At 34.6% G+C, this 26,914-nt stretch overlaps 1 protein-coding gene, 1 non-coding gene and 1 pseudogene across 2 annotated transcripts; 2 read left to right on the top strand and 1 right to left on the bottom strand.

Annotated features, from left to right (window-relative positions):
• Window positions 1-5,417: 5,417 nt before the first annotated feature.
• Window positions 5,418-8,339, top strand: LOC108838283 (probable disease resistance protein At1g15890; annotated as a pseudogene).
• Window positions 8,340-12,121: 3,782 nt separating this feature from the next.
• Window positions 12,122-14,947, top strand: LOC130497681 (probable disease resistance protein At1g15890). The gene is made up of 3 exons (XM_056990681.1): window positions 12,122-12,152; window positions 12,515-14,620; window positions 14,808-14,947. Exons 1-2 carry the CDS (start codon window positions 12,122-12,124, stop codon window positions 14,167-14,169), a joined length of 1,686 nt encoding a protein of 561 aa, XP_056846661.1. The 3' UTR covers window positions 14,170-14,620; window positions 14,808-14,947.
• Window positions 14,948-25,941: 10,994 nt separating this feature from the next.
• TRNAL-UAG (transfer RNA leucine (anticodon UAG)) lies at window positions 25,942-26,021 on the bottom strand. Its single transcript has one exon. It is a non-coding gene; the product is annotated as a tRNA-Leu (tRNA).
• Between the last annotated feature and the right edge of the window lie 893 nt (window positions 26,022-26,914).

The raw sequence follows: 26,914 nt of genomic DNA, 5'->3' as shown, positions 1-26,914 counted from the left end.
GATTTTGGTTTTCTAAAATATTTTTGAATTCTATTGTTTAATTTGAATTTTGAGGTAAGTGTCATATTTGAGAGGATGATGAGTTGTATTGAATAGTGGAAAAAGTATGTATAAGATGATTTAGATAGTTTTCATTATTGAAGTAACTTATTCTAAATAGATAAAGATAAGTTTAGGGTTAGGCTTAGACTATGACAGTATATTATGATTTATTTAAAATTTTGTAAAGCAATATAAAATTGGTTTATATATATAAATATAATTTGGATTTAGGTTCAAACACAAATCTAATAAAAACACTTTTTTTTTCTCTCTCAATGTTTCTTGCTTTGCTTCACAATCTTTTTTATCTCTTTCTTTTTCTTAAATATAAGTTTCAAATGGTTCTAAATTATAATTTTGAAAAGAAATGAGCGAGTCTAAAATTGCAGTTAAATCAAAATTATTGTTTATCGTTTAATGTTAAAAACTTCTTATAATTGGTTACAACATGTGTTATACGTTTATCTTGTGTTATACATTTATCTTTACTAAATAAGTATCATATTTGTAAAGCATAATTATAAAGTAATGTAAATTCTAAATAATAAATAACGAAAATCATTCATTAGAATGATAAAAAAAATATAGTTAATATATAAATTAGACGGTCAATATTACTTAAAACTTGAATGACATTACATATAAGTTTCATTAATCAGATTGTTTATGTCCAATATGTTAAGTAATGTATACTTGTTATCCGGAAATTAGTATTGTTGGTTGTTTTTTGATCAATCATCGGTTATCACTATAGATCTCAACCCAAAGACTATTCGAATAGATAATGTGATGTTTTTTCAAAGTAAATAATACATGTAACGCAGTTAGATTTAAAAGCCTTTAATTAGTTAACATCGATTTTCAGTTTTATGTCAGGGAATTAATATTGTATTACAAGTATAATCTTCGATTTAAAGTCTATAATTATACTCCCCACTAAATAACAAGAAGTAATATATTATGTTTTAGTTTATAATTTAGTTGAAATGTTTGTTTTTTTGTGAGCAATCCCTATTATATTTTTATAATATTTAGTTTCCAAGTTATCCGAAACTTTAAATATTAAATTTAGAGTGTTGCACAAAAAATAATACCAAGTTTAAAGTTTAAAATTTTAAATGTCAATTTTAGTAGTTTATTGTTGGTTGTTCTGCAAAACTTTTAGATAATACGATGGATTTCGGTTAAACTTTGAAGGAGTTTAAATGTTTTGGGTTTTTCGGATTCTAAATATTCGAATCCGACCGGATCCTATAGACTTGAACATATCTGAATCAAAAATCTTACTATATATTTGATAAAGTTTGTAATGGGAGATGTATTTATGTGTAATGAATTTAAAATAAACTTTTTGCAGGTAAGTGTTTTATAATGACTGGATCTATATTTTATAAGGTTTCTAAGTTATGTTCAACAAAAATATACTTATTGTACTACTATTTATCTTTGTAGTTATATCATTCCAACTCAGTTTTATAAATTCGACTGTATATTAACATAAAACTCAATTTAATGATTTTTATTGACATGTAGTTCATCTCTCCAAATTATAATTTAACTATTTTATGTTTATTTCATTCAGATAAAAAGAGAAAGTTATATAAGAACAAACTTACATCAATCGCCAAACATCCTAGACAATGTTACATGTAATATATAATCCGAAATTGATATGCATTTGTTTGCAAACAAACTCAATAATCATATATGATTTAGATACAAAATATATATAAGTTTTAGAGTTACAAAACTAACTAAAAAATGTAAACATACTTCATTTACAAGTATCTACCGCCGTAAAATTAAATTAATATTGTCTTTAATTTTGTTAAAAGAAATTTAGGAAAATCTGAATATTGTAAAATAAATTTCATCTTATAAATTTAGATACGAAATATTACATCAATACTATTAAAACAGAAAAAAATTGGACTTAACTATTATCAATAGGGCATGTTCCTGTTTTAATAGTAAAGTCCAAATTTTTTTTTATAACTGTATCTACTTTAATTAAATCAGTAACCACGTTCTCCTTATATATAACAAAAAAAAATCAGTTATTAATTCATTAGGCCAGAACATGACTTTGACGGTTTCAGATATTAATAATTGGTTTCTCGTTTGTTTATACTAATATGCTAATGGTTAGGTTGGGAGAAAAACCCGGTTAACGAAAAGTTGCTTTCAAATTTATAACAAACATATTATTCTTTTAACAGAGGACTAGCTTTTTTGACCCTTTGACCCGCCCTTTCAAAAGGCTGGTATATTTTTTTAAAAAAATTGTTTTATTTTTAAAAAACATTTTATATAATTTTTGTAAATATATTAAATATGTCAAGTTGCATAATTAACATTTATATCATATGCATTACAAAAATTATCTTTAAACTTTATTCCTAAAGTTTGCAACATATTATATTTTCTTAATATTTACTTATCATAAATTAGTCAAGAATATTCATACCAGAAAGCTCCCGAGTCCGAGTCGATCCAAAAATCAAAGTCTCAAACTCTATTAGACCTGGTCTATATAATTGAATGGTTCATAAAGTGTTATATCCGAAACCAATATCAAACCTAACCTGCATCGGAAACCGTACAATTTTTTTGAAAAATGTTTAGGAATTTTACTTTTTAATATATTCTGCTATTTATATATGTAAATGAGTTAATATGGTCTTTACAAACTCTAAATAAAATCACATTTAACAAAAATTTGTAATCGAATAACCTATTTAAAACTCATTAAACTGAATGAGCTTATATATATATATTTCTATTAAAAGTCCATTTAAATCCGTTAAGCCCTATTTTATCATCATGTGCTTTGTTAATTGATAAATTTAATATCTGTATAAAATATTTGAAATTTGAATAAATTAAATATTTGGTTGAATAAATATTAATTTCTTGGACTAAGAAGTAAGTTATGTTTTTGTAGTGTGATAACAATTTTTTTAAAAAAATATATAGATTCTGATCCACCCTTTCAAAAGGTGAATATAATTTTTGTTTTAAAAGTTTTTTTGGAAAATTTAATTTTCATATTTATGTTTTTTTTACCAATGATCATGTCTTAATAGAATAGATATTTATCAAGTTTTGGATTTTTTTTTGCAATCTAACATTTTAGTTAACTATATTTGCTAAGAGTTGTTGATAGTTCTCACTAAACACACAGTTACCTTTTTCTGTTTGAAGAATATTAGCTATGTAACATATTGTGGTGATTTTCAGTAAATACATTGTTTATTTAAAAGAAAATAACTACTAAATTCCAACGGCAAATCATAAAGTGGTGGTGATTACATAGGAAAAAAAATATAAGGAAGCAGTTACGGTAAAATGGTTGTCGATTATAAGGGGTAGTTACATTAAAAACTGTACATGTCTCGTTGCAGTTATATTAAAGGTATGTATATTTGTTTTTTTTTAATTAGACACAACTAATATCAATTGATCATACTTCAACTTTAATAGTATTGATATAACACGTGATATAATCTATTAAAACCTCTATCTTCATAATTTATGGACTTGCGTAAGAATAATATTTCATAAGAATATCTTAAATTTGAATTATATATATTAAAATTAAAAACATGTAAATAGAAAACCCATACCAAAATCTCAAGAAATGAATTAGTATTTTTTTTTGACGGCAAACAGCTATTCTATTACTCAAACTTGAGGTGGTCTGGGTAACCAAACCGGAATAGAACAACCAACAAAATGTAACTTACTATGGAAGGATCTAGTTGTCTTAGCTAAAAAGTCTGAAATCTGATTACGCGCTCTTGGAATATAAGAAATCTTGAAATCTGGAAAGCATATGAGCAATGTCTCTATCCTCTCTAGTTCCGTAGCAAAACTTGGCCAAACATGAGGTTCTTTGATCATAGTAATCAATTCTTTGCAATCTGTTCCGAAATTCTGACATGTTGAGTGCTGAAGCATATTCTCCATCGCCCATCGCAGCGCTTCCACTTCTGAGTGCAGAGCTGATGTAAAAGACTGCATAATCTTGATCTATTATCCAAAAATTAAAAAATATTTAAAACTAATTGTAGATTAATCTCCGATTAGTTTCTGATTTTTTGTTAACTTACTAGGCCCAAGCTAAATTTAAGACACATTTAAGTTTAACATAATTTAATGCAGGTCGTGTTTAATATCATTTTTTTGTATATAACAATTTAAGATCCTTTTGAGTATATAGATCGAGTTTAACGGGTTCAAGAACCTGATTTTTGGATCAGTTCCGATTCATTTTTAGGATGCGTATATTATTTAATGATTACATTAATAACACAAAATACTAATAAATACAAGAAAAATATATGATTTATTTAAATTTGATTTCATATTTTAAACCCCTATCACATGTAGTTGCATATCTTTTTAAAATTCATGATTACATATTCCATAATAAAAATTATTTCCATTAGAGTATTAAACATATATTTTGTAAAGATAAATCTTATTTTAAAAACATCTATATCAAAAAAAATATTTATATTAAATAAATTTGGTTCGATCTGAAAACAATATGGCACAAGTGTATAGTTATGCAACTTGACATATTTAATATAATTACGAAAAGTATATTAAATTAAATTAATATTAAACCAGTTATAATTACAAAAAAATACAAATATAAAAATAAAATTTCTCAAAAAAAATTAAAACAAAAAATATACCCGCCCTTTTAAAGGGCGGATCAGAATCTAGTTATATTTAGATTGTTTAAAATGTATATATAATCACTAATTTGCAACCATCTGCCAAGTTTCCAATTACATAATATAAGATCTGAAAAGTCTAAATTTGAAAATAATCGATCCAAATCGGACCTGAAGATCTGGACGCCGAGATCAATCTGTGGCTTACGCAAAATCACATTTTCGGCTTTGAATTGTTACCAATGAAATGAAGAAGAACATTACATTTCTTAACATTCCTTTACAAAATTACCATTCATGAGAAATAATTTTTTTTATGTTTCCTTCTTTTTTGTAGATAATTATAGAAGGATTTATTCTTTGTTGATTTTGGTTAAGAATCATCATTTCTCGTCACTCCAAAAGTGTTCCTATGGGTTTACCTGTTACACCTTCGAGGAAGATAAAAATATTACAAACTGGATTCGTACGTATCTTAAATGCCACAAGTGGAATATTACAAACTGGGTTCGTACATAACGTCCAAATCTTATGTCCACAAGTGGAATATTACAAACTGGATTCGTATGTAAAGTCCATAAGTGGAGGAATATGACGAGCTAGATTCGTACGTAAAGTCATCATTAGTTGTTTATGAATTATTGTTATATAGTTATCGGTCTTATTAGCTGGAGGCTTATTTTTTTTTGGTGGGCATTAGCTGGAGGCTTATTATTTTCTCATCTAAGTCGATCAAAATATTTTCTCATCTAAGTCAATCAAAATTATCGGTGTTCCTCTCTTTCTCTTGTCCATTCCCCGAAGCAGTGAGTTTGGTGGTTTTGGTTTCTTTCGGAAAGTTTGAGCAAAGATGGGAGGCTGTGTATCAGTAGATATACCATGTGATCAAGTGGTGAGTCAATCCTACAAATGCTTATTTGGGGATGGAAATCACATCCACATGATGAAGGCTAATCTCGAGGCTCTGGATACAGCTACGCGAGAACTTAGAGAAAGGCGAGTTGATCTGTCAAGAAGAGTTTCCCTAGAAGAAGCGAAAGGTTTGGAGCGGCTTGCTAAAGTAGAAGGATGGTTGTCAAGGGCAGAAAGTATTGACTCTGAGGTCAGTGTTCTGCTTACGGAGAAACCAACTGAAACTAAAAGATTGTGTCTTTTTGGATATTGTTCAAAAACTTGCATATCAAGCTGTAAATATGGTAAAGACGTATCGGAGATGTTGGAAGAAGTCAAAGAGCATCTATCTAAAGGAGTTTTTCAAGACGTGGCCGAGAAAAGGCCTGCAGCAAAGGTGGTGAAGCAAGATATCCAAACAACAATAGGTTTGGATTCAATGGTTAAAAAGGCATGGGACAGCATCATGAAACCGGAACGAAGAACTTTAGGTATTTATGGCATGGGGGGAGTTGGAAAAACAACCCTCTTAGCTACTATCAACAACAAATTCAAAGAAGAGGTGAATGAATTTGATGTTGTGATATGGGTTGAGGTCTCTCAAGATTTGAAGTACAAAGACATTCAGAAGCAGATTCTAAGAAGATTACGTGCTGACCAAGAATTGGAAAAGGATACAGAAGAGAAGAAAGCATCTTTCATAGAGGATATCCTAGGAAGAAAGAAATTCGTACTGCTATTAGATGATCTGTGGAGCGCGGTAGATTTGAGCAAGATTGGAGTTCCACGTCCAACTCAAGAAAATGGATCGAAGATAGTTTTCACCACTCGTAAAAAGGAAGTTTGCAGACACATGAAAGTTGATGATGAGATGAAAATAGATTGTTTGTCAAATAATGAAGCGTGGGAACTGTTTCGAAACGTAGTTGGAGAAGCCCCATTAAATCGGCATCCGGATATTCCCACACTTGCAAAAACAATTTCCGAAAAATGTCATGGCTTGCCACTTGCACTCAATGTGATTGGCAAAGCCATGTCATGTAAAGAAGATGTACACGAATGGCGCCATGCAGTCGATGTTCTCAAAAAGTCCAGCCGCGAGTTTCCAGGTATGGAGAAAAATATTCTATCAGTTTTGAAGATGAGCTATGATGGTTTAGAGGATGAAAAGGTCAAATCATGCTTCCTATATTGTTCTTTGTTCCCGGAAGATTATGAAATAAATAAGAAGGAGTTGATAGAATATTGGATCAATGAAGGATTTATAAATGGGAAGAGAGATGAAGATGGAAGTAACAACAAAGGTCATGTTATAATTGGTTCGTTAGTTCGTGCGCATCTATTGATGGAATCCGAAACTGCGGTGAAAATGCATGATGTGTTACGTGAAATGGCTCTTTGGATAGGGTCTACTTCTGAAAAAGAGGAAGAAAAACAGTGCGTCAAATCCGGCGTGAAGCTAAGCTGTATACCAGATGACATACTCTGGTCAGTTTTGAGAAGGATTTCATTGATGAGTAATCAAATTGAAAAGATATCTTGCTGTCCCAAATGCCCCAACCTTCGGACTCTATTTCTCGGGGATAACGATCTGAAGGGTATACCAGGTAAATTCTTTCAGTTTATGCCATCCCTTGTCGTCTTGGATCTTTCGCGTAACCGAAGGCTTAGGGAATTGCCAGAAGAAATTTGCAGCTTGACTTCCTTGAAATACCTCAATTTATCATACACACGTATAAGTTCGTTATCAGTTGGTTTGAAGGGATTGAGGAAACTAATAAGCCTGGACCTTGAGAAAACCTACCTTGAAAGCATTGATGGGATAGGAAGAAGCTTACCAAATCTTCAGGTGTTGAAACTATTTCGCTCTTGTCATTATATTGATGCAAGATCGATTAAGGAGCTACAACTTTTAGAGCACTTGAAGATTTTAACAGGAAACGTGCAAGATGCTTCAATTTTGGAAAGAATCCAAAGAGTGGAGCGATTAGCGAGTTGTGTTCAACGCCTTCGGATTATCAATATGTCCGCAGAGGTTTTAACATTAAGCACGGTAGCTCTGGGCAGTCTTGGAGAACTTGAGATTATAAATTCCAAAATCTCTGAGATAAAGATAGATTGGAAATGCAAAGAGAAAGAAGATCTTCCTCCTCCGTGCTTCAAGCACCTCTCCAGTATTGTTTTACAGGATTTGGAAGGTCCACAAGAATTGACCTGGTTATTGTTTGCTCCAAATCTCAAGATTCTTGAGGTGATACGTTCACCAAGCCTAGAAGAAATAATAAATGAGGAGAAGGGAATGAGTATTAGCAATGTGCATCCTACTGATATGACGGTTCCCTTTCCGAAGCTAGAATCCCTCACTTTAAGGGGTTCGCCTGAATTAAAAAGTATATGCTCAAATCCTCAGGCTCTTCCATCCCTGGAAAATATTGATGTCGAACACTGCCCAAAGCTGCCATTAGAGAGTTTCCGAGGCACGGACAGAAATGTTGAAATTGAAGAATGAGGCTCATAAGCCCCCTTTTATATGTCATATGTGTGTGTGTGTGTGTGTGTGTGTGTGTGTGTGTGTGTGTGTATCCTCTCAGTTTCTTAAACTTGGTTTTATGTTTTATGTTGTGATTTCGCTTGAATGACATTGTTGTATTTCCACTTCTCTCCAGTTTGTAACCATTTGATACATTTTCCTTAAAGCTTTCATTTGTGTGTGTTCCGATTCTTGGATCTCTAATAGTATAAAACCACAGTGGCTGAGCAATCATCTTCTTCAGTTTCTGCAGCGGTTCAACTTCGTCAGCTTGGAGTATCATGGTGGTCGGCGAAAAATTGCTATAATACTAATAAAAATTGCTATGTAAACTATTAAATCTATACTAATAAAAGAGACTTTTTGAGACTCGAAAGAGTGTCTACATCAGTATAAAATCCTTATTTCAAAAGCAACAACGTAACATTATTATTAAAAAAAACAAATAATGAACATAAAATATAAGGAAAAATAATCTATACTACTATTTGAGAAATAAATTTGCTTAGTTGTCATGTATTCCATAAGTTTAGGTAATTTTGCTTATTTGTCATGTTCTCCATAGTTTTAGGTAATTTTATTTATTTATTATATGGTTAATAATTATAATTAATTTGCATATTTCTAATAATTTTAACTAAACATGTCATTTAAGATAATCACAAAAAAATTAGTCTTAAAAAGAATCGATCCGGACCAGCCGAAGATCCGATCGCTCAGATCTTTTTTGCAGCCAAAGCAAAATCACATTTCGTTTCAGTAAAGTGCTCAGGAAAATAAAAAAAATACAAATTGGATTCGAACGTAAAATCCAAAGACTTGCAATGGACCATAAAAATATACATGTCTCTTAACTAAGTCTCTTAATCCACTTTTCCAACTATAAACTATTAAAAAAAAGATTAAGAACCTTAAATGAGTATGTGGGATAATCTATACTATTAAAGCAGAATCCCTCATAGGATTCTGCCCTTGATTTTGGAGATAATTACATTGCTATGCTACTCCTATATTTATTGAAACAAATCAATTAATGTAACAAATTCAATTCATATATCTTCTTGCTTTGAGCCGTAAATTTTTTGCCATCAATACTATTTTTCTATTTCTAAATAATTAATTTTTTACTTATTTATATCTTTCCTTAATTTTTCAGGCATGATTGACTGATTATAGGAATGTAATTATATGATTTACCTTTTACCATATGATTTCTAGAAAATGATTAAACATTTACTATATTATCACCTTTATAAACTCATTAATATAAACTCTACGGCCTTTCTAAAGTGAATGACTTATTAATATAAACTATTAATCTATAAAATTATTAACATTTACTATACGAATGTTTTTATATCTATTTCATTTGCTTAATATGGAACACATGTTTCAATTTATATACTCTTTCCAAAAACGAAAACCTGTGACCTATATTGATAAGAGTTTTTAAAATATGATTGCTATACAATTGGCATCCCTTGATATTGGTATAGTTTGTTAAATTATATAATATCTATAATATAGTTCTCATATAAAATATTTAGGTTCCCATAACATTTATACAACATATACTAAATATTTCAATAAGAAATATGTTTGAAAATCGTGTTAATAGTATAGTCTAATAAAAAAAACTTAAAAACAGCATCTTCTTTTAACCCATTTTTGTTTAGATTTCGGAAACCAACCAATCTTTGGCCAAAGACAGATATTCACACCTTATAAATGTTAAAAACTATCTAAATAAAAATTGTAACTTAAATAAATTCAATAGCCGAATCTATATTACTGCTTATCTCCAATATCCAATTAATTTATCATATGAAATATATTATCACATTAATTCGATAAAATTACCTCGGCCATAACTAAAGATACTGTTTGTAAAAAAATATAAATATTATCTAATTTACACCTATTATTTATAAAAACTTCCGGGTTACAGATCATAATTATTTTAAATTCGTAAAAAAAATCCAAAGTGATTTAGTTTTGAATGTTAAAAAATCAATCTTTAAAAAGTTTGGACGTAAACACAGTCCAAACATTATTTATTACTTTTTCAAGCCTAATTTAATTAAATTATTAAATATGATATCTATTTTAAATTATTTTTGAAAACAAAACTGAAAATTTTATTTGTTTTTAAACTTATCTATATTACACTGCTAAGTTATTAAAAATAGTAGCTGAAAATATGAATTTTTAAAAATAAACTAAAACATACGGCATTATAAAATTATCAATTTGAAAAATACGTTGTATTGTCTAAATTTTCAGTTGTCACCAACACTTAAATATTAAAGTTTAAATTGTGGATCATAATCTTAATTTAAAACATCAATACTATATTATAAAATTTTATTAATCTGTAATAAGATATCTGAAAATATCTAGACTCTCAAGTATTATCATCAAACCGCAAAATTATAAGTATGAATATGATCTTGAACTTTTAACAAATGTATACAATTATTATATAAAATTAATAATTGAACAAATTATCCCGCGCTTTCAAAGCGCGGGTCAAAATCTAGTGATGCTTTTAAAGTCCACAACTGGGTCATGTGACTCTCCTAGGGGATAGGAAAAGTGGGCTCGTCATTTTTAGTTGTTTATGCATTACTAGCTGGAGGCTTACTGTTTTGAAAATAGTATTTTCTTTTATTTATTTAGAAGTAAAATATATTAAATTATGTATAGTTGTTTAGATTAGATAGCTAAATATTTTTAAAACTAAGATTACTAATATATTAAGTTAATTTAATTACATATACAACCTTTTATCTTTCAGTCCGGTTTAAAACCGACTTAAACTGAACATCTTAGATTAATAAAACTTCAGTCAAATGGTTGCATAAATTAGATGATTGGTTAGGTTTTGTCTCATTTTTTAATTCTATTTATTTTTAAATCATAAAATTTAGCCAATCAATGATGTACCGTTCGTTAAAAAATTTAAAGCATACATCCAAATTTTTCTATTTTCTGCCGATCATGATGTAGTTTTTTCATAAAGATAAAGGTAAAAAAATTATACAAATTTTTTTTATTTTATTTGAAAAAAACTAAATTTCTATTTTTATATTGTATGAAAATTAAAGTAAAAAAGTTAATTTAAATAAATTTAAAAATTTGTAGGTAAAATTTATTATTATTTAGCTAATACCTTACTACTACCTTTTACTATAGTTTTAAAGTTTAATATATAATTTAATTTTAGATGAATTTTATAAATATTTATTTTTAAATAACCTAAATGTTTTGTTTGTCAATGTAAAATATTTTAATTAATAGAAAAATATTGATCTTATAAGTACAATACTATCTTATTGTCAAACTAATGTTTGAAATATGTAAAGCTAAAAACTTACATTTACAGTAAAAATAACTACAACAAAAAATGCTACAAATATATTTACAACAATAAATTCACAGCTAAAACAATTCTCTTACACCACAAATTTTACAGCTAAATTTATATTTTGGTTTGAGTGGTCTTTTTTTTTCCACCCTAACAAGTAATAGGTCATATTCAACAGCTAAATTTTACAGCTAAGTTTTCTTATATCATATTTCGTTTTGATAAATTTCTCAAGGGAAAAAGCATAAAAAATTCGGTTGGAAAGTAAAATCTAAAATCTTATTTTTTATTCATGAACTATATTTATTCTGATTTTATGAAAAATTAATTTTAGATAACCGAATCTGACCTAAATTATCCAGCCCGTTACTACAAATATCCAAACCCGACCCAATTATAAAAATATCCGAACGGGTTTTATCTTTTATACCGAAATATCTTAAAATACGAAATATCTGATCCTTACAGAACACCCACCACAGTGACACCATTAGAAGCTAAAACAGTTGCATTGTGCAAGGCAATGATAGAATTAAGAAAGCTTGGTCACTTGTCAGTTGCATTTAAAGCTATATACGCCATTCTCAAACCCAAACAGCTCACAAAATGGAGTTCCATGTGATGCTTCCATCACTATGTACATTAATGATATCTCCGATTTGTCAGTAACTAACGTTTTGTATATGTACCCGAAGCCATCTTTTGGATCAATTGGATGTTGATAGGTTTACAAAATAATAATATGCTTGGAGCAGGAGTCATAATATATGGAAACTCTGTAATCAAATGGAATGATGTGTAATAGTTTAGTGAAATAAAATATTTGGCCGACAAAGAAAAAAGAAGTCCACTAGTGGTTAGGTAATGTTGGGTCGTCATCATTAGTTGTAGGAAAAGTGTAGAGTTATTGGTCTTCGCTGGTGGCTTACTATTTTCTCATCGAGCGTATCAAAATTATGGGTGTTCCTCTTTCTCATGTTCATTCACCAAAGCAGTGAGTTTGGTTTTGGTTTCTTTCGGAAAGTTTGAGCAAAGATGGGAGGCTGTGTATCAGTAGATATACACCATGTGATCAAGTGGTGAGTCAAACCTACAAATGCTTATTTGGGGATGGAAATTACATCCACATGATGAAGGCTAATCTCGACGCTCTGGATACAGCAACGCGAGAACTTAGAGAAAGGCGAGTTGATCTGTCAAGAAGAGTTTCCCTAGAAGAAGATAAAGGCATGGAGCGGCTTGCTAAAGTAGAAGGATGGTTGTCAAGGGCAGAAAGTATTGACTCTGAGGTCAGTGTTCTGCTCACGGAGAAACCAACTGAAACTAAAAGATTGTGTCTTTTTGGATATTGTTCAAAAAAGTGCATATCAAGCTGTGAATATGGTAAAGACGTATCGGAGATGTTGGAAGAAGTCAAAGAGCACCTATCTAAAGGAGGTTTTCAAGATGTGGCCGAGAAAAGACCTGCAGCAAAGGTGGTGAAGCAAGATATCCAAACAACAATAGGTTTGGATTCAATGGTTAAAAAGGCATGGGACAGCATCATGAAACCTGAAGGAAGAACTTTAGGTATTTATGGCATGGGGGGAGTTGGAAAAACAACCCTCTTAGCTACTATCAACAACAAATTCAAGGATGAGTTTGATGTTGTGATATGGGTTGTGGTCTCCAAAGATTTGCAATACGACGGCATTCGGAATCAGATTCTAAGAAGACTACGTGTTGACAAGGAATGGGAAAAGGAAACAGAGAAGGAGAAAGCATCTTCCATAAAATGTATCCTAGAAAGAAAGAAATTTATACTGCTATTAGATGATCTGTGGAGCGAGGTAGATTTGAACGAGATTGGAGTTCCACGTCCAACTCAAGAAAATGGATCCAAGATAGTTTTCACCTCTCGTTCAGAGGAAGTTTGCAGCGACATGGAAGCTGCCGATGAGCTGAAAATTGATTGCTTGTCAACGAACGATGCGTGGGAACTGTTTGAAACTGTAGTTGGAGAAGACACATTAAAGCGGCATCCGGATATTCCCTCACTTGCAAAAAGAATTTCTGAAAAATGTTATGGCTTGCCACTTGCACTCAATGTGATTGGCAAAGCTATGAAATGTAAAAAGAATGTACACGAATGGCGTGATGCAATTGATGTTCTCAGTACGGAGAGCCACAAGTTTCCAGGTATGGAAGAAAACATTCTTTCGATTTTGAAGTTCAGCTATGATAGTTTAGAGGATGAAAAGGTGAAATCATGCTTCCTGTATTGTTCTTTGTTCCCGGAATATTATGAAATAAATAAGGAGGAATTGATAGAATATTGGATCAGTGAAGGATTTATAAAGAGAAAGAGATATGAAGATGGATGTTACAACAAAGGTTATGTTATAATTGGTTCGTTAGTTCCTGCGCATCTATTGATGGAATCCGAAACAGCGGTGAAAATGCATGATGTGTTACGTGAAATGGCTATTTGGATAGGGTCTACATCTGGAAAAGAGGAAGAAAGACAGTGTGTCAAAACAGGTGCGAAGCTAAGCCGTATACGAGATGACATTAACTGGTCAGATTTGAGAAGGATCTCGTTGATGAGTAATCAAATTGAAGAGATATCTTGCTGCCCTGAGTGCCCCCAACCTTTCGACTCTAATTCTCCGTGATAACCGTTTGAAGGTTATACAGGGTAAATTTTTTCAGTTTATGCGAGCCCTTGTCGTCTTGGATCTTTCGGATAACATACTTCTTAGGGAATTGCCGGAAGAAATTTGCAGCTTGACTTCCTTGCAATACCTCAATTTATCATCCACACGTATAAGTTCGTTATCAGTTGTTTTGAAGGGATTGAGGGAACTAATAAGCATGGACCTGGAGTTTACCGACGTTGAAAGCATTGATGGGATAGGAACAAGCTTACCAAATCTTCAGGTGTTGAAACTATATCGTTCTAATCTTTATATTGATGCAAGATCAATTGAAGAGCTACAACTTATAGAGCACTTGAAGGTTTTAACAGGAAACGTGAAAGATGCTTTAGTTGTGGAAAGTATCCAAAGAGTGGAGCGATTGGCGAGTTGTGTTCAACGCCTTTGGATTGTCAATATGTCCGCAGAGGTTTTTATAAGATATAATGCTCTGATGATTTATTAGATTGGAATGATTACAGAATATATAGTTGAGCTATACAAGGAGTACTAGGTTAATACTAATTACATTTAGAGCCTTTCTATATATATCTCTCTTATACGCTCCCTCAAGTAGGAGGTACTTTAGTAACTCCGAGCTTGTTAATGAGTTGCAGGTACTTCGGTGTCGGAAGAGCCTTCGTGAGTGGATCCGCCAGCTGATCATGAGTAGAGACATGAGACACACGGAGAGTGCCAGCGCGGACATTATCCCGTATGAAATGAAAGTCTAGAGCCAAGTGCTTCATACGCGAATGGAAAACGGGATTTGCGGAGAGATGGGTGGCGCCAATGTTATCGCAGTAGATGACTGGGACAGAAGATAGCCGTACACCCAGTTCAGTGAGGAGAGAAGTGATCCAGCGAATCTCTGAAGCAGTGTTAGCAACCGCTCGATATTCCGCTTCAGTAGAGGAACGTGCCACGCCCGTCTGCTTTCTTGAGGACCAAGAAATCGGGCTTTCCCCGAGATATACAACATATGCATTTGTAGAGACAAAGTCGTCTGTGTCTCCTGCCCAATCCGCGTCAGAGAAACCATGAAGTGTCAACGGTGTGCCTCGCCGGAGAAGAATGCCGTGGGTCTGTGTACCAACCAAGTACCGTAAGATGCGTTTCACCGCACTCCAGTGGAGGTCAGTTTGTTGGTGCATGAACTGAGAGAGACGGTTGACTGCGAAAGTAATATCCGGTCTTGTGAAGCCTAGGTACTGTAGACTGCCAAGTACTTTGCGATAGTCTGATGGATCAGATAAACGAGTCCCGGAGTTCAACGTCAGCTTTGGCGTTGATGCCATTGGAGTGGAGACCGGTTTGGAGGCTAGCATCTTCGTCTTTTGTAGCAAGTCAGTGATATATTTCTGTTGGCGAAGATGAAGACCCGCGGAGGTGCGATGAAGCTCCACACCAAGAAAATACCGACTTTCTCCCAAGTCCTTTATGGAGAAACGAGCTTGGAGCGTAGCAATGAGCTTGTCAATAAGAGGACGGTTGCTGCCAGTGATTAACATATCATCCACATAAACAAGAACATAAAGCACAGTACCGCCCGTCATCTTGATAAATAGAGATGTGTCCGCAACAGAGTTGACAAAGCCAAGTGTGATCAGATAGCTCCGCAGCTCCTGGTACCAAGCACGGGGAGCTTGTCGAAGTCCATATAGAGCTTTCTTTAAGCGGCATACATAAGTCGGGTTGTCCTTGTCCACGAACCCGGGTGGTTGTTTGACGTAGACTTCATCCGCTAGGCGTCCTTGGAGGAAAGCATTGTTGACGTCAATTTTCCTTATGCTCCAGTTGTTATTAACCGCAAGTTGCAGGACCGCACGTACGGAAGTAGCCTTGATAACAGGGCTGAACGTGTCTGTGAAGTCCCGGCCAGGCTGTTGAGTAAACCCACGAGCCACAAGTCGAGCTTTATACCTGGCAAGAGAACCATCAGCATTGTATTTTAAAGTAAAAATTCACTTGCACCCAACAACATTTTGATAAGGATCCGGTGGTACGAGTTCATAAGTGCCATTACGGATTTGAGCATTAATCTCTTCCACCATCGCATTACGCCAGTTCGGATCCCTTAATGCCTCAGCAACTGTCTTCGGGATTACTGGTTTTAGGGGTGGGAGGTTGGGGGTGGTTGTAGAGACGGTGTAGGTAAGTTTCTTGACTGGTTTGGTGATATTGTTTTTGGCTCGTGTATGCATGGGGTGTTGATTTGGAGGTGGGATGTGTGGGGGTTGTGAGGGTGAGGGAGTAGAATTAGGTATCGTGGTGGTTGTGTTTTAAGGAGGAGATGGTTGAGGGACAGGAGCAACGGATGGTGTTGTGGCTGTTGGAGTTGATGGGGCGGATTGAGGTTGTTGATGAACCGGAGACAGTTGCGGTGGCGGCGGTGATGACGTCGGTAGGTGTTGAATCTCAGACGGGGGTCCTGGAAGTGGAGCAGAAACGAGTGAACGAGTGGGGACAACTGTAGCAGGCTGGAAGGGTGGCACAGGTTCTGGTTGATCATTATTTCTCGGCGTCAAGGTGGGTGTCTTCTTGAAAGGGAACAGAGTTTCATCGAAGACGACATGGCGCGACGTATATAACCGCCCAGTGGTTCTCTCAAGACACAAGTAAGCGCTCTGAGATAAAGAATAACCCACAAACACACACTGTGCAGATCGAGCATCTAGCTTATGAGTTGTGTAGGGTCTTAACCACGGGTAGCAAGCACACCCGAACACCCAGAGCTTTAAGTAGTTGGGATGTTTTCGAAATAGCTGGCGATAGGGTGACACATTGTCTAGCACCGCCGTCGGCATACGGTTGATAAGATAAACAGCCGTCGTGAAAGCGTAGCTCCAATAATCTTTTGACATCAAGGATTGGCTGAGTAAGGTAAGACCGGTTTCGACGACATGACGGTGTTTTCTTTCAGAGATCCCATTGTGTTCCGGTGTGTGTGGAGGAGACGTCAAGTGGGAAATGCCATTGTTGGAGAGATAGCCACGTAATGCAATAAACTCACCCCCATTATCAGAGAAAAGAGTTTTGATCTTTTGATTGAACGCATTCTCGACCAGCACCTTAAATTTTATGAAGACCTCCCGCACTTCCGATTTCTTTTTAATAGGATACAGCCATGTGTATCGGGTGTAATGATCAACCAGAACCAAGTAATATTTGAAGTTTTCAACTGAGAGGACTGGTGATGTCCAGACATCAGAGTAGATTATTTGGAGAGGGTAAGAAGAGGAGATAGTATTTGTATGAAAATGCTGTTTATGGCTTTTATTAAGACAACAATCAGAGCAAGAGAATTGTTGCATAGAGTTTGAAATGGGTAATGAAAAATGAGAAACAACAGATTTTAAAATAGGCAAAGAGGGGTGGCCAAGTCTTGAATGCCAAGAAACAAGGTCTGCTTTGGGTGTTGGTGAGGCGTAATGGATGGTGGGATTGGGTAGGTTGACTGGCCACTCGTATAACTCGTTTCTAGTCCTGCCTTGCAGCAAGCGAACCCCCGTTCTGAGATCCTTCACCTGAAAAGAAGCAGGAAAGAATTCCACCGACACTTGGTTAGCATTGCACATTCTATATACCGATATCAAATTTTTCTGAATATTAGGAACATATAGAACATCTTTCAATGCTAGAGTACGATGAGGAGTAGATAGAGAAGTAGAACCAGTGCTTGCAATTTGAAGACCAGTTCCATCCGCAATGGTTACATCCTCTCCTCCAGTATAAGGCTGATGGAGGGCCAAGTTGTTGAGGTCGGAGGTGATATGGTGTGTCGCACCACTATCGAGAAGCCAAGCGTTGGGGTCGTATGGTGAAGCAACCATGTTAGCTCGTGGCTGCCATGGGGCATACGAACGAGGCTGAGTGTGGTAGTCGTTGTGCTGTTGCTGAAGAACAGAGCACGTACGAGCACTGTGACCATGCACTCCACAGATTTGACAACGTCCGAGATACGGACGTGGCGTATACTGAGCCGGGCGTGGGGAGTACTGAGACTGAGCAGGACGTGGCTGCTGGTTCCCACGGTAAGGACCCCTCTGCTGGTTGTTCCGGTTGTTGTGGTGCTTGTTATTACAACGGTAACCGACAGCGTTAGCGGTGACAGGTGCTGAAGGTGCAGGAACAGCCATGGAAGCCTGAAGCTTAGCTTCAAAATTGATCAATTTCTCATGCACTTCAGTGAGAGAGGGAGTCAGATCACGTCCTTCAATCTGATCAGAGACGTTCTTGTACTCGTCAGGAAGCCCTTCCAGTATCGCCTCGAGTTGATCCTCAGGATCCATAGCTTTTCCAAGAAGCGCAAGTTGGTCAAAACGTGTAGTTAGATCTTGAACGTACTCGTCGATCGTCTTAGCGCCTTTCTTCCAGTATTTGATTTGTTGTTTGAGTTGCTGAATATGGCCTCTAGTCGGCTTTGCATAAGTAGAGGCAAGAACCGACCAAATCTCATTCGCTGTGGTCGCCGTCGAGAGGAGAGGCTGGACAGTGGGGGTGATGGCACCAAGAAGTGCACTGTATATGAGCTTATCTTGTCGTTTCCACAAGACATAGGCTTGGTTCGGGCTCTCCACACCATTCTCGGTTTGTGTGGGAGGAGGAACGATGACAGATCCGTCGAGGTAGCCGCTGAGATCATATCCGTCGAGGAGGGCGCTCACCTGTCTGCTCCACATGATATAGTTGGACGCCGTTAGTTTGGTGACATTCGTCATGTTTACGTTCAACAGAACAGGTGTAGTGGAGACGTTGATGGTCTCAGCAGTGGAGACGTTGATGGTCTCAGCAGTGGAGGCCGGAGATAACGACATAATGAGATCGAGAAGAAGCTTGTAGGTGGCGGCCAAAAAAGGGAAAATTTTTTTTTTTTTTTTTTTTAGGTCAGAGGTATCGTAGCAGCTCTGATACCATATAAGATATAATGCTCTGATGATTTATTAGATTGGAATGATTACAGAATATATAGTTGAGCTATACAAGGAGTACTAGGTTAATACTAATTACATTTAGAGCCTTTCTATATATATCTCTCTTATAGTTTTAACATTAAACACGGTAGCTCTGGGTGCTCTTCGACAACTTGATATTTTGGTTTCCCAAATCTCAGAGATAAAGATAGACTGGAAAAGCAAAGAGAAACAAGATCTTCCTTATCCATGCTTCAAGCACCTCTCGAGTGTTTCTCTCGTCAATTTGGAAGATCCAAAAGAATTGGCATGGTTATTGTCTGCTCCAAATCTCAAGCATCTAAGGGTGGCAAACTCAGAAAGCATAGAAAAAATAATAAATAAGGAGAAGGGAATGAGTATTAGCAATGTGCATCCTGATATGATGGTTCTCTTTCAGAAGCTAGAATCCCTCACTTTAGAGAGTTTGCCGGAATCAAAGAGAATATGCTCAAGTTCTCCTCCTTCTCTTCTATCCCTGAAAAATATTGTTGTCGAAATCTGCCCGAAGCTGCGAGAGAGTTTCCAAGACAGGAATAATGAAGTTAATGAATGAGGCTAGCCCGGTTGCGTATGTCACATGTGTGTGAGTGTTTCCTCTCAGTTCTTAAACTTGGTTTTCGTTTTATGTGCTGCTTTTGTTTGATTGACATTGTTTGTCAAAGTTGTATTTCTCAGAGCTTTCATTTGTGCGTTTTTCGATTCATGGATCTCTAACCCAAACTCTGGCAAAACCGCTTCGTCAATAGTAAGAAAACAACAGTGGCTGAGCATTCAACTTCTTAAGCTTCTAGTATCATGGTCGGCGAAAATTGCTATAAAATGCTATGTAACCTTTCAAATTGTTATGAGAAAAGAGATATATCTGAATGATAACAACCTGTGATCTGGAGCTTGAGTGATTAAAGATCAGTGATGAGAAAGGAGATATATTTTTCTGTTTGAATGATTTAGGTTATCTCTTCTCTTAACTGGGAGGAGGGAATTGCTAAAGGCACCGCATTGCCATAAACCTAAGGCACTGGGATCAGAGGAAAAAAAAACTCTGCCCTCCCAGGATCTTGATAGAGTCTTGATATGCAGAACTCTATGAACTCCTCTTATTTAACACTCCACATTCCAGTTACAAGATAGAGATGAGATTACAAGATGATAAATGAATAGCTTTGAGCTTGACTCCGACTAGGCTCTCATGGCGAGCTTCACCATCGTCACCGATCTCATGGCTATCGGGTTAAGATGACTCATGGCATCAATCTACAGCAACATCAAAGCATAATCTTTCCTCTTCACCTGACTCTTTTCTTATACTCTCCTCCCTCCACGAGTTGCATCCAACTTTCGTAATAGCAAAGCTTCAGGTTCACCCAGAAAAAATAGCAGCTAAAAGACAGTGTCTGAACCCTCAAAAACCTGGGTTCAAAGCCCAGAATGACAATTTTTAGTTTTTTGACCCCCGTCAAATATTTTCCTGGTCCGCCCCTGCTGGTCACCTATACCAAATAGGGATGTTAATGTGGGTAAAATAACCGAGCCCAGCCCAACCCACAAATAACCCAACCCAATTTATACCCAACTCTTGGAAATCCAGAAACATCAAGATTAAAATTTAGCCATAAAAATAACCCAAATGTGTATAGGTTTACCCACGGGTACCCAAATTACTATTTTATCTATTTTAAAAAGATCATGTAAAATATTAATATCATTAATGTGAGATATTTTTCCGATTTTGGCGGGAAAACTCGGTTTTCCAGTTTTGGTGGGAAAACTCGGTTTTCCGATTTTGGCGGAAAACTCGGGTTTGGTGGAAAACTCGGTTTTCTGGTTTTGGCGGGAAAATTCGGTTTTCGGGTTTTGGCGGGAAAACTCGGTTTTCAGGTTTTGGCGGAAAAACTTGGTTTTCCGGTTTTGGCGAGAAAACTTGGTTCTTCGATTTTGGCCAGAAAAGGTTTTGGCCAGAAAAACCCAGATTTCTGATTTTGGCGGAAAACCCCGGGTTTCTAGTTTTGGCGGGAACTCGTTTTTCCGGTTTTGGCCGGAAAACCCGGATTTCGGATTTTGGCGGGAAAACCCAGATTTTCGATTTTGGCGGGAAAATCCGGTTTTCGGTTTTGGCGGGAAACCCCGGTTTTCCGATTTTGGCGGGAAACCCCGGTTTTCGGATTTTGGCGGAAAACTCTGTTTTCCGGTTTTGGCGGGAAAATCCGGTTTCCGGTTTTGGCGGAAAAACTTGGTTTTCGGGTTTCGGCGGAAAAATCCGGGTTCTCGATTTTGACGGAAAAACTTGATTTTTTAGTTTTGGCGGGAAAACTTGGTTTTCCGTTTTTGGCGGGAAAACTCGGTTTTCCGTTTTTGGCGGGAAAACTCGGTTTTCGAGTTTTGGCGAGAAAACTCGATTTTCCGATTTTGGTTGAAAAACATGTATTTTAATTTGTCCGAAACTTTTTTTTGTTTTTGAGAGAAAAAAGGTTTTTGTAAATTTTCTTATTTAATTAAAATAGTGGAAAATATAATCCCTTTTGTTTTATATATATGAAAATCCATGGGTACCCATTACCCTTTTGTTTTACCCACTATTAATATGGGTTTTACAATTTATAGTTGGGTAATTTTGGTGGAAAACCATAGAAGATATTGATATTAGGAGAATAGGAAAGAGGGAAAACCTGAGGCGACGTGGCAGCAAAAGAAGCTGTAGAAAGACGTCGATATCCTTGACCCTTTCCTTCTCCACTTCGCAGTTGTAGGCTTGTAGGATTCTACTTCTGACATAATATATCTTCTAGATATGGAAAAATAAAATAGATATTTCGTTTACATTACAAAGAATTTTTCTAAATTAAATTTGTGTTTACTTTCATTATTCTGTCTTCGTTGAGTGAAAATAAATTAGACATGTTTTGTTTCTCTCAACTCTCATTGTTTTTTATTCTTATTAGATTGTAAAATATATTTTGTGACATGTAGATAAATTAAATAAAATAAATTAAATTTATTTTAAAATAGCTAAAAAGTAATAATACTGATTCTAAACCACAAATCTTAATTTTAAAACCATAAACATTAATTCCTAAATCCAAACCCTATATTCTAAACAAAAATCCTATACCCTAAACCAAAACCTTATACTCTAAACCAAACCTAAACCCAAACCATATACTCTAAACTCAAACGCTATACCCTAAACCCAAACCGTAAACCCTAAACCCAAACCGTAAACCCTAAACCCAAACCGTATACCTTAAACCCAAATCCTAAACCCTAAACCAAAACCGTAAACCCTAAAAATTAAATTTAGGATTTACGGTTTGGGTTTAGGGTATACGGTTTGGACTTAGGGTCTAGGATTTGGGTTTAGGGTATAGGGTTTAGCCGGCTAACAAATAAATGTTACACATCTATTAGATTGTTTAACTTGATATTAAAACTTTGTTGATGTAAACATTATAAAAATAATAAGTTAAGAAATTATGTTTCCGGCTAACTCAACTATATTCCCGTCTAATATGTTGTCAAACTAGGTAAACCTTTTTATTCAAATGGAAAAATAGTCTTTCGAACACCTATGTGGACACAAAATATGACATTCTAAGTAAAAAATAGTTTTGTCGGCTAACAAATATATGTTGCACATCTATTAGATTGATTAACAAGTTACTAAAACTTTGTTGATGTAAACATTATAAAATAATAAGTTAAGAAATTATGTTTTTGGTTAACTCAACTATATTTCCTGTCTAATGTGTTATCAAACTAGGTAAATTTTTTTATTCAAATTGAAAAAATAATCAAGTGATGTATCATTTCGTCGTAAACATATTGAGAGAGTGAGACTTATGATGGATTGGAAAGTCTGTAATTATCAACCACCATTTTATCCATAATCCATTTTTATAATTTTATTAACCAACAAACAACGATATGTATCATGGCTACTATATTACAATAAAGCTCTATTATTTTAGTTTATTGCAATGCACTAACATATCTAATATATTACGTAAACTTCTACTATTTTGGTAGAAAATCCTACGATGCACCATAATGAAGGTGATAGTCATCAATCTAAAATGTCTTGTTATGTACTAAGATAACCAGCTAATATAATTGAAGTATATGTACTAGTTATCATACATATCTAATGTGCAAGACTAATTGATATAATATTATTTACACTGCTAAATATATGTTCTTAACGTCGTGTTCCCTGGATCCAACTCCAACACCTTCTCAGCCAAATTATCATCATTACCAAAAGTTTCTTTCATCCTCTTCTTTCTGAACTAGTCTTGGGTACGAGGCTGTTGTTGTCATCAACAGAGAGTGTTCTATAATGTTTTGTTTCTATTTCAATCTGTTAAAATCTAAAAGAGAAAAAAAAAACTTCATCAATTTTCTGAGCCTCACAAATTTTAATTCAGGATTGGATATGTTGTTGATTGCTCATGGCTGTTTTCTATTTACAAGTTTCCCAAACAACAAGTTTTGGAAATTTTCAAGAACAAATCGTTTCTAGGCGAGAAACAAAAAAATCTTGCAGAGAGAAAATGAAAGAGAAAAAAAACTACTAAAAAAGTTAAGAAAGAGAGCTCATAATGATTTGACAGGAGAAACAGAAATTATGACAGAAGATAAAATCTTAGCAAATCTTAGTTGAAGCGGTTATAAGGGGAAATATGATGTAGGGGTTGAAGAGTAAAAAAACACCATGAACAGTCACACGTTTTATTCTCTTTGGTATATGACAAATATTGTATAAGAACGTTGGTAGAGCTCCAAATTTCCCTTTATAGTTTTATACACATGATTGACCCAATTAATTTTGGATGGATAAAAACCCAACCCAATATTAGTGGATTTGGGTAAACCCATGAGCAATCACCCATGTTAACATCCCTAATACCAAACAAGAACAACGTTTCTTCCAAGAGCAGCATAAACAACAACCTCCACCATTTTTTTTTTAACCTCCACCATTTGCATGTTCTTGATTCACAAGTCTAACTCCCCATCCCTTAAGCTACAAGAGTCAACTATCAAACTACACAGCACAAGATTCCAAGTCCCAAAGTTGTTGCAGATTTTTGCTGAGTACTCCGTCAATTAAGAAATGAGAGACATTTTTTGAACTTTCTGATCACAATACCATTGGATAAGAAACCAACCAGCCATGTCGTGAGTTTTCAAGTCAGAAAATTTCCAATAAAAACAATATACAATTTTAAGTTTTGTAAGCGAGAGATTTTCCTATTTTTTCGCCTCTTGTATTTCTATTCTTCCTGTGTATGCTTTATGTAAACATGCATCTCTGCTCATGAGATCATGACTTGCTTCCCAAGCTACATTACTCATCTTTCCATTTTCGTTTCAGTATTAACAGAGCATCTACCAAAAAAAATGGATGATTTCGCCTTTTTAAAAATGGAATATTTCTTATTTCTTTGGAGCTCCTATTTTTCTTGTATTTCCTTTCTTCTCAGGTTAATCCTGGTATATATATGTTTCTGTCTAAGACAAAGAATTTAAATTACACAAGTATTCTTTTACTTTCAATAGCGATCTCTAGTTTTCTTTTTAAAAAAAATCAATATGATCATTGGTTCTTTATATCCAGTATATCCTATTGATAAAACAAATTGAGTCAGTTCTCGCGGTGATGGATGGTGTTACAAACACAGATTTTGTGATGTTACCGAAACAACAAATTTAGTCAGTTCTCTCGGTGATGGACAGGGTGATGGATGGTGTTACAGATGACGATTTCAAAAACGGTAAGGAAGTGAATGTTTATGATGAAAGAGAAGAAGACGACTACACGGCCACCTTAAAGCGTGCAAACGACAGCACCAAATATGTTTTTGGAAAAGGTTGGAGTGCCATGAGGAATTCGTCGGATCTCGAAGAAGGCCAAGAACTGAAGCTCTGCTGGCATCATGGTTACAAGAGATTCATTGTTCTCAATTTACAGTACACTCTTCTAATGATTTATGCTTTTGGATTTCATTCGCGGCTTTCACTTTCAAAAGCTCTAGTTAATTATGTTTTGGATTTCGTTCATATTGTTCTAATTAATCTTTTTTCTTTTTTATCAAACTTCTAGTTAAAATTTATTTTCCCTAGTTTTAATAAATTTAACTGAAATATCTCCTATAAACATACCGCAAGGTTAAGGAAAATCATCACTTATAAAAAACGTTCTTCGAACCTAACAACTATTATAGAGATTGTAGTTAATTGTTCCAGCACAAACCAAACATTCGTCTTCATCACCTTCAACATGACTCCGGCAATGTTTGATTCTGTCGTTCACAGCTAGCGTCAAGCAGTAACAAATACTATAAGTAGATTACAAAAAGTTCAACAGCCAAAAGATACCAAAGAGGATCAGGCCTCTTCTGAAGGTTAAAAATCAGAAGATCACCCACCTTTTTGGAGGCTGAAGTGCTAGTTACTTTTAAGTATTAAGGCTGGGAAAATATGTTTCAAATATGGAGGCCGAGAGGTGCAGTTATGAGGTATGAGAGATGCCAGAGGACTCCTTTGCAGCATCGACCGTCAACGATGGAATGTCCTTAATCAAATAAGAGCCATAATCCCACCAGGTCATTAATTAGGGTAAACTTCTCCAAAAATATGAAGGACTAACCAAAAGCTTCAAGAAACATAAATTTTTTTGGATAGTTAAGATGTTTGGGTCGAACGACGGATCGTTCATCTCAGGTGGTAAAGACTAAAATACCTAGCAAAATGGTTTTTATTCATTTATTTTTGTGTAGGAAAATTAAAATAAAATAGTTGACAGCTGTGGGATTTGAACCCACGCCCTTGCGGACCAGAGCCTAAATCTGGCGCCTTAGACCACTCGGCCAAACTGTCGTCATGTTCTATGCTCCGGTATTGATATATATAACACAAGATACAAACATTGTATACTTTCGACAGGTACGCTTAGGTATTCGACAGTCGATTATTGTGCTCTGATTATAGTTTTGGATTTGAAGAGATAATGTAGATTCTATCCGAAATAAAATATTGTAACAGTTGGTTTGATTTGGTTCACTCAGTAGATTCTATTTATTTGTTCAATGTTATTGTAGCATTACACGTGCCTTGGAAAACATAAGAGAACGGCTGCGTTAAGCATGTATCGGCTCAACTCGGTACGAAAATTTGAGCCTAGTATTCTCTGACTATTTTCAGAAAGTAAAATATCTCACTGCCTGAACTTACCTGATGATGATATATACTGTAGAGAGGCCATTTCGATAAGTAAAACGGTTTGCGTTTAAAGAATTAAGCTCTCTCAAACGAGAAGATGATCGTTTTGTTCAGTGCCGTACTAAGGTTTCTAGAGACCCAAGGCAAAGTTTTAAACTGAAGTTCTTCAATAGAAACTTTATTATAATATAGTTTTAAAACAATATAAAAGAATGAAAAAAAAAGCATAGTCTATAAATTTTATACAATTACCAATAACAAAAGAAATGAAAATAAATATAGTGTAAAAAAGAATGATAACTCTGAACAAAAATTAAACAACGACAATATGATCACCAAACGATCAAAAACGATAATTCAGTGAAAATATGTTTAAATTATATAAGTTTGTTATTTCTACTCTTTCAAAAAATTTACCCAGGAAAATTGTTTTTAAATCCGAAGGATTAAACTGATTACTTTTTATTTATTTTGGATTCATATATTTTTTTCTGTTTGTAATTTATTTTTTGTTTAAAATATGGTTGTTTTTTCATAAAGCTTGAATTCAA

Source organism: Raphanus sativus, chromosome 1 (assembly GCF_000801105.2).
Source record: "Raphanus sativus cultivar WK10039 chromosome 1, ASM80110v3, whole genome shotgun sequence".
In the NCBI taxonomy this organism is placed as follows: Eukaryota; Viridiplantae; Streptophyta; class Magnoliopsida; order Brassicales; family Brassicaceae; genus Raphanus; species Raphanus sativus.
This window is presented reverse-complemented; position numbering and strand designations above follow the sequence as displayed.

What these genes read in the sequence shown, in the direction of transcription:
- LOC130497681 (XM_056990681.1), top strand. Translation starts at nt 12,122, where the DNA reads ATGGAGTTCCATGTGATGCTTCCATCACTAT. An exon ending in TGTGATGCTTCCATCACTAT is followed by an intron (nt 12,153 to 12,514) that starts GTACATTAATGA and finishes CAAAGCAGTGAG; the next exon opens with TTTGGTTTTGGTTTCTTTCG.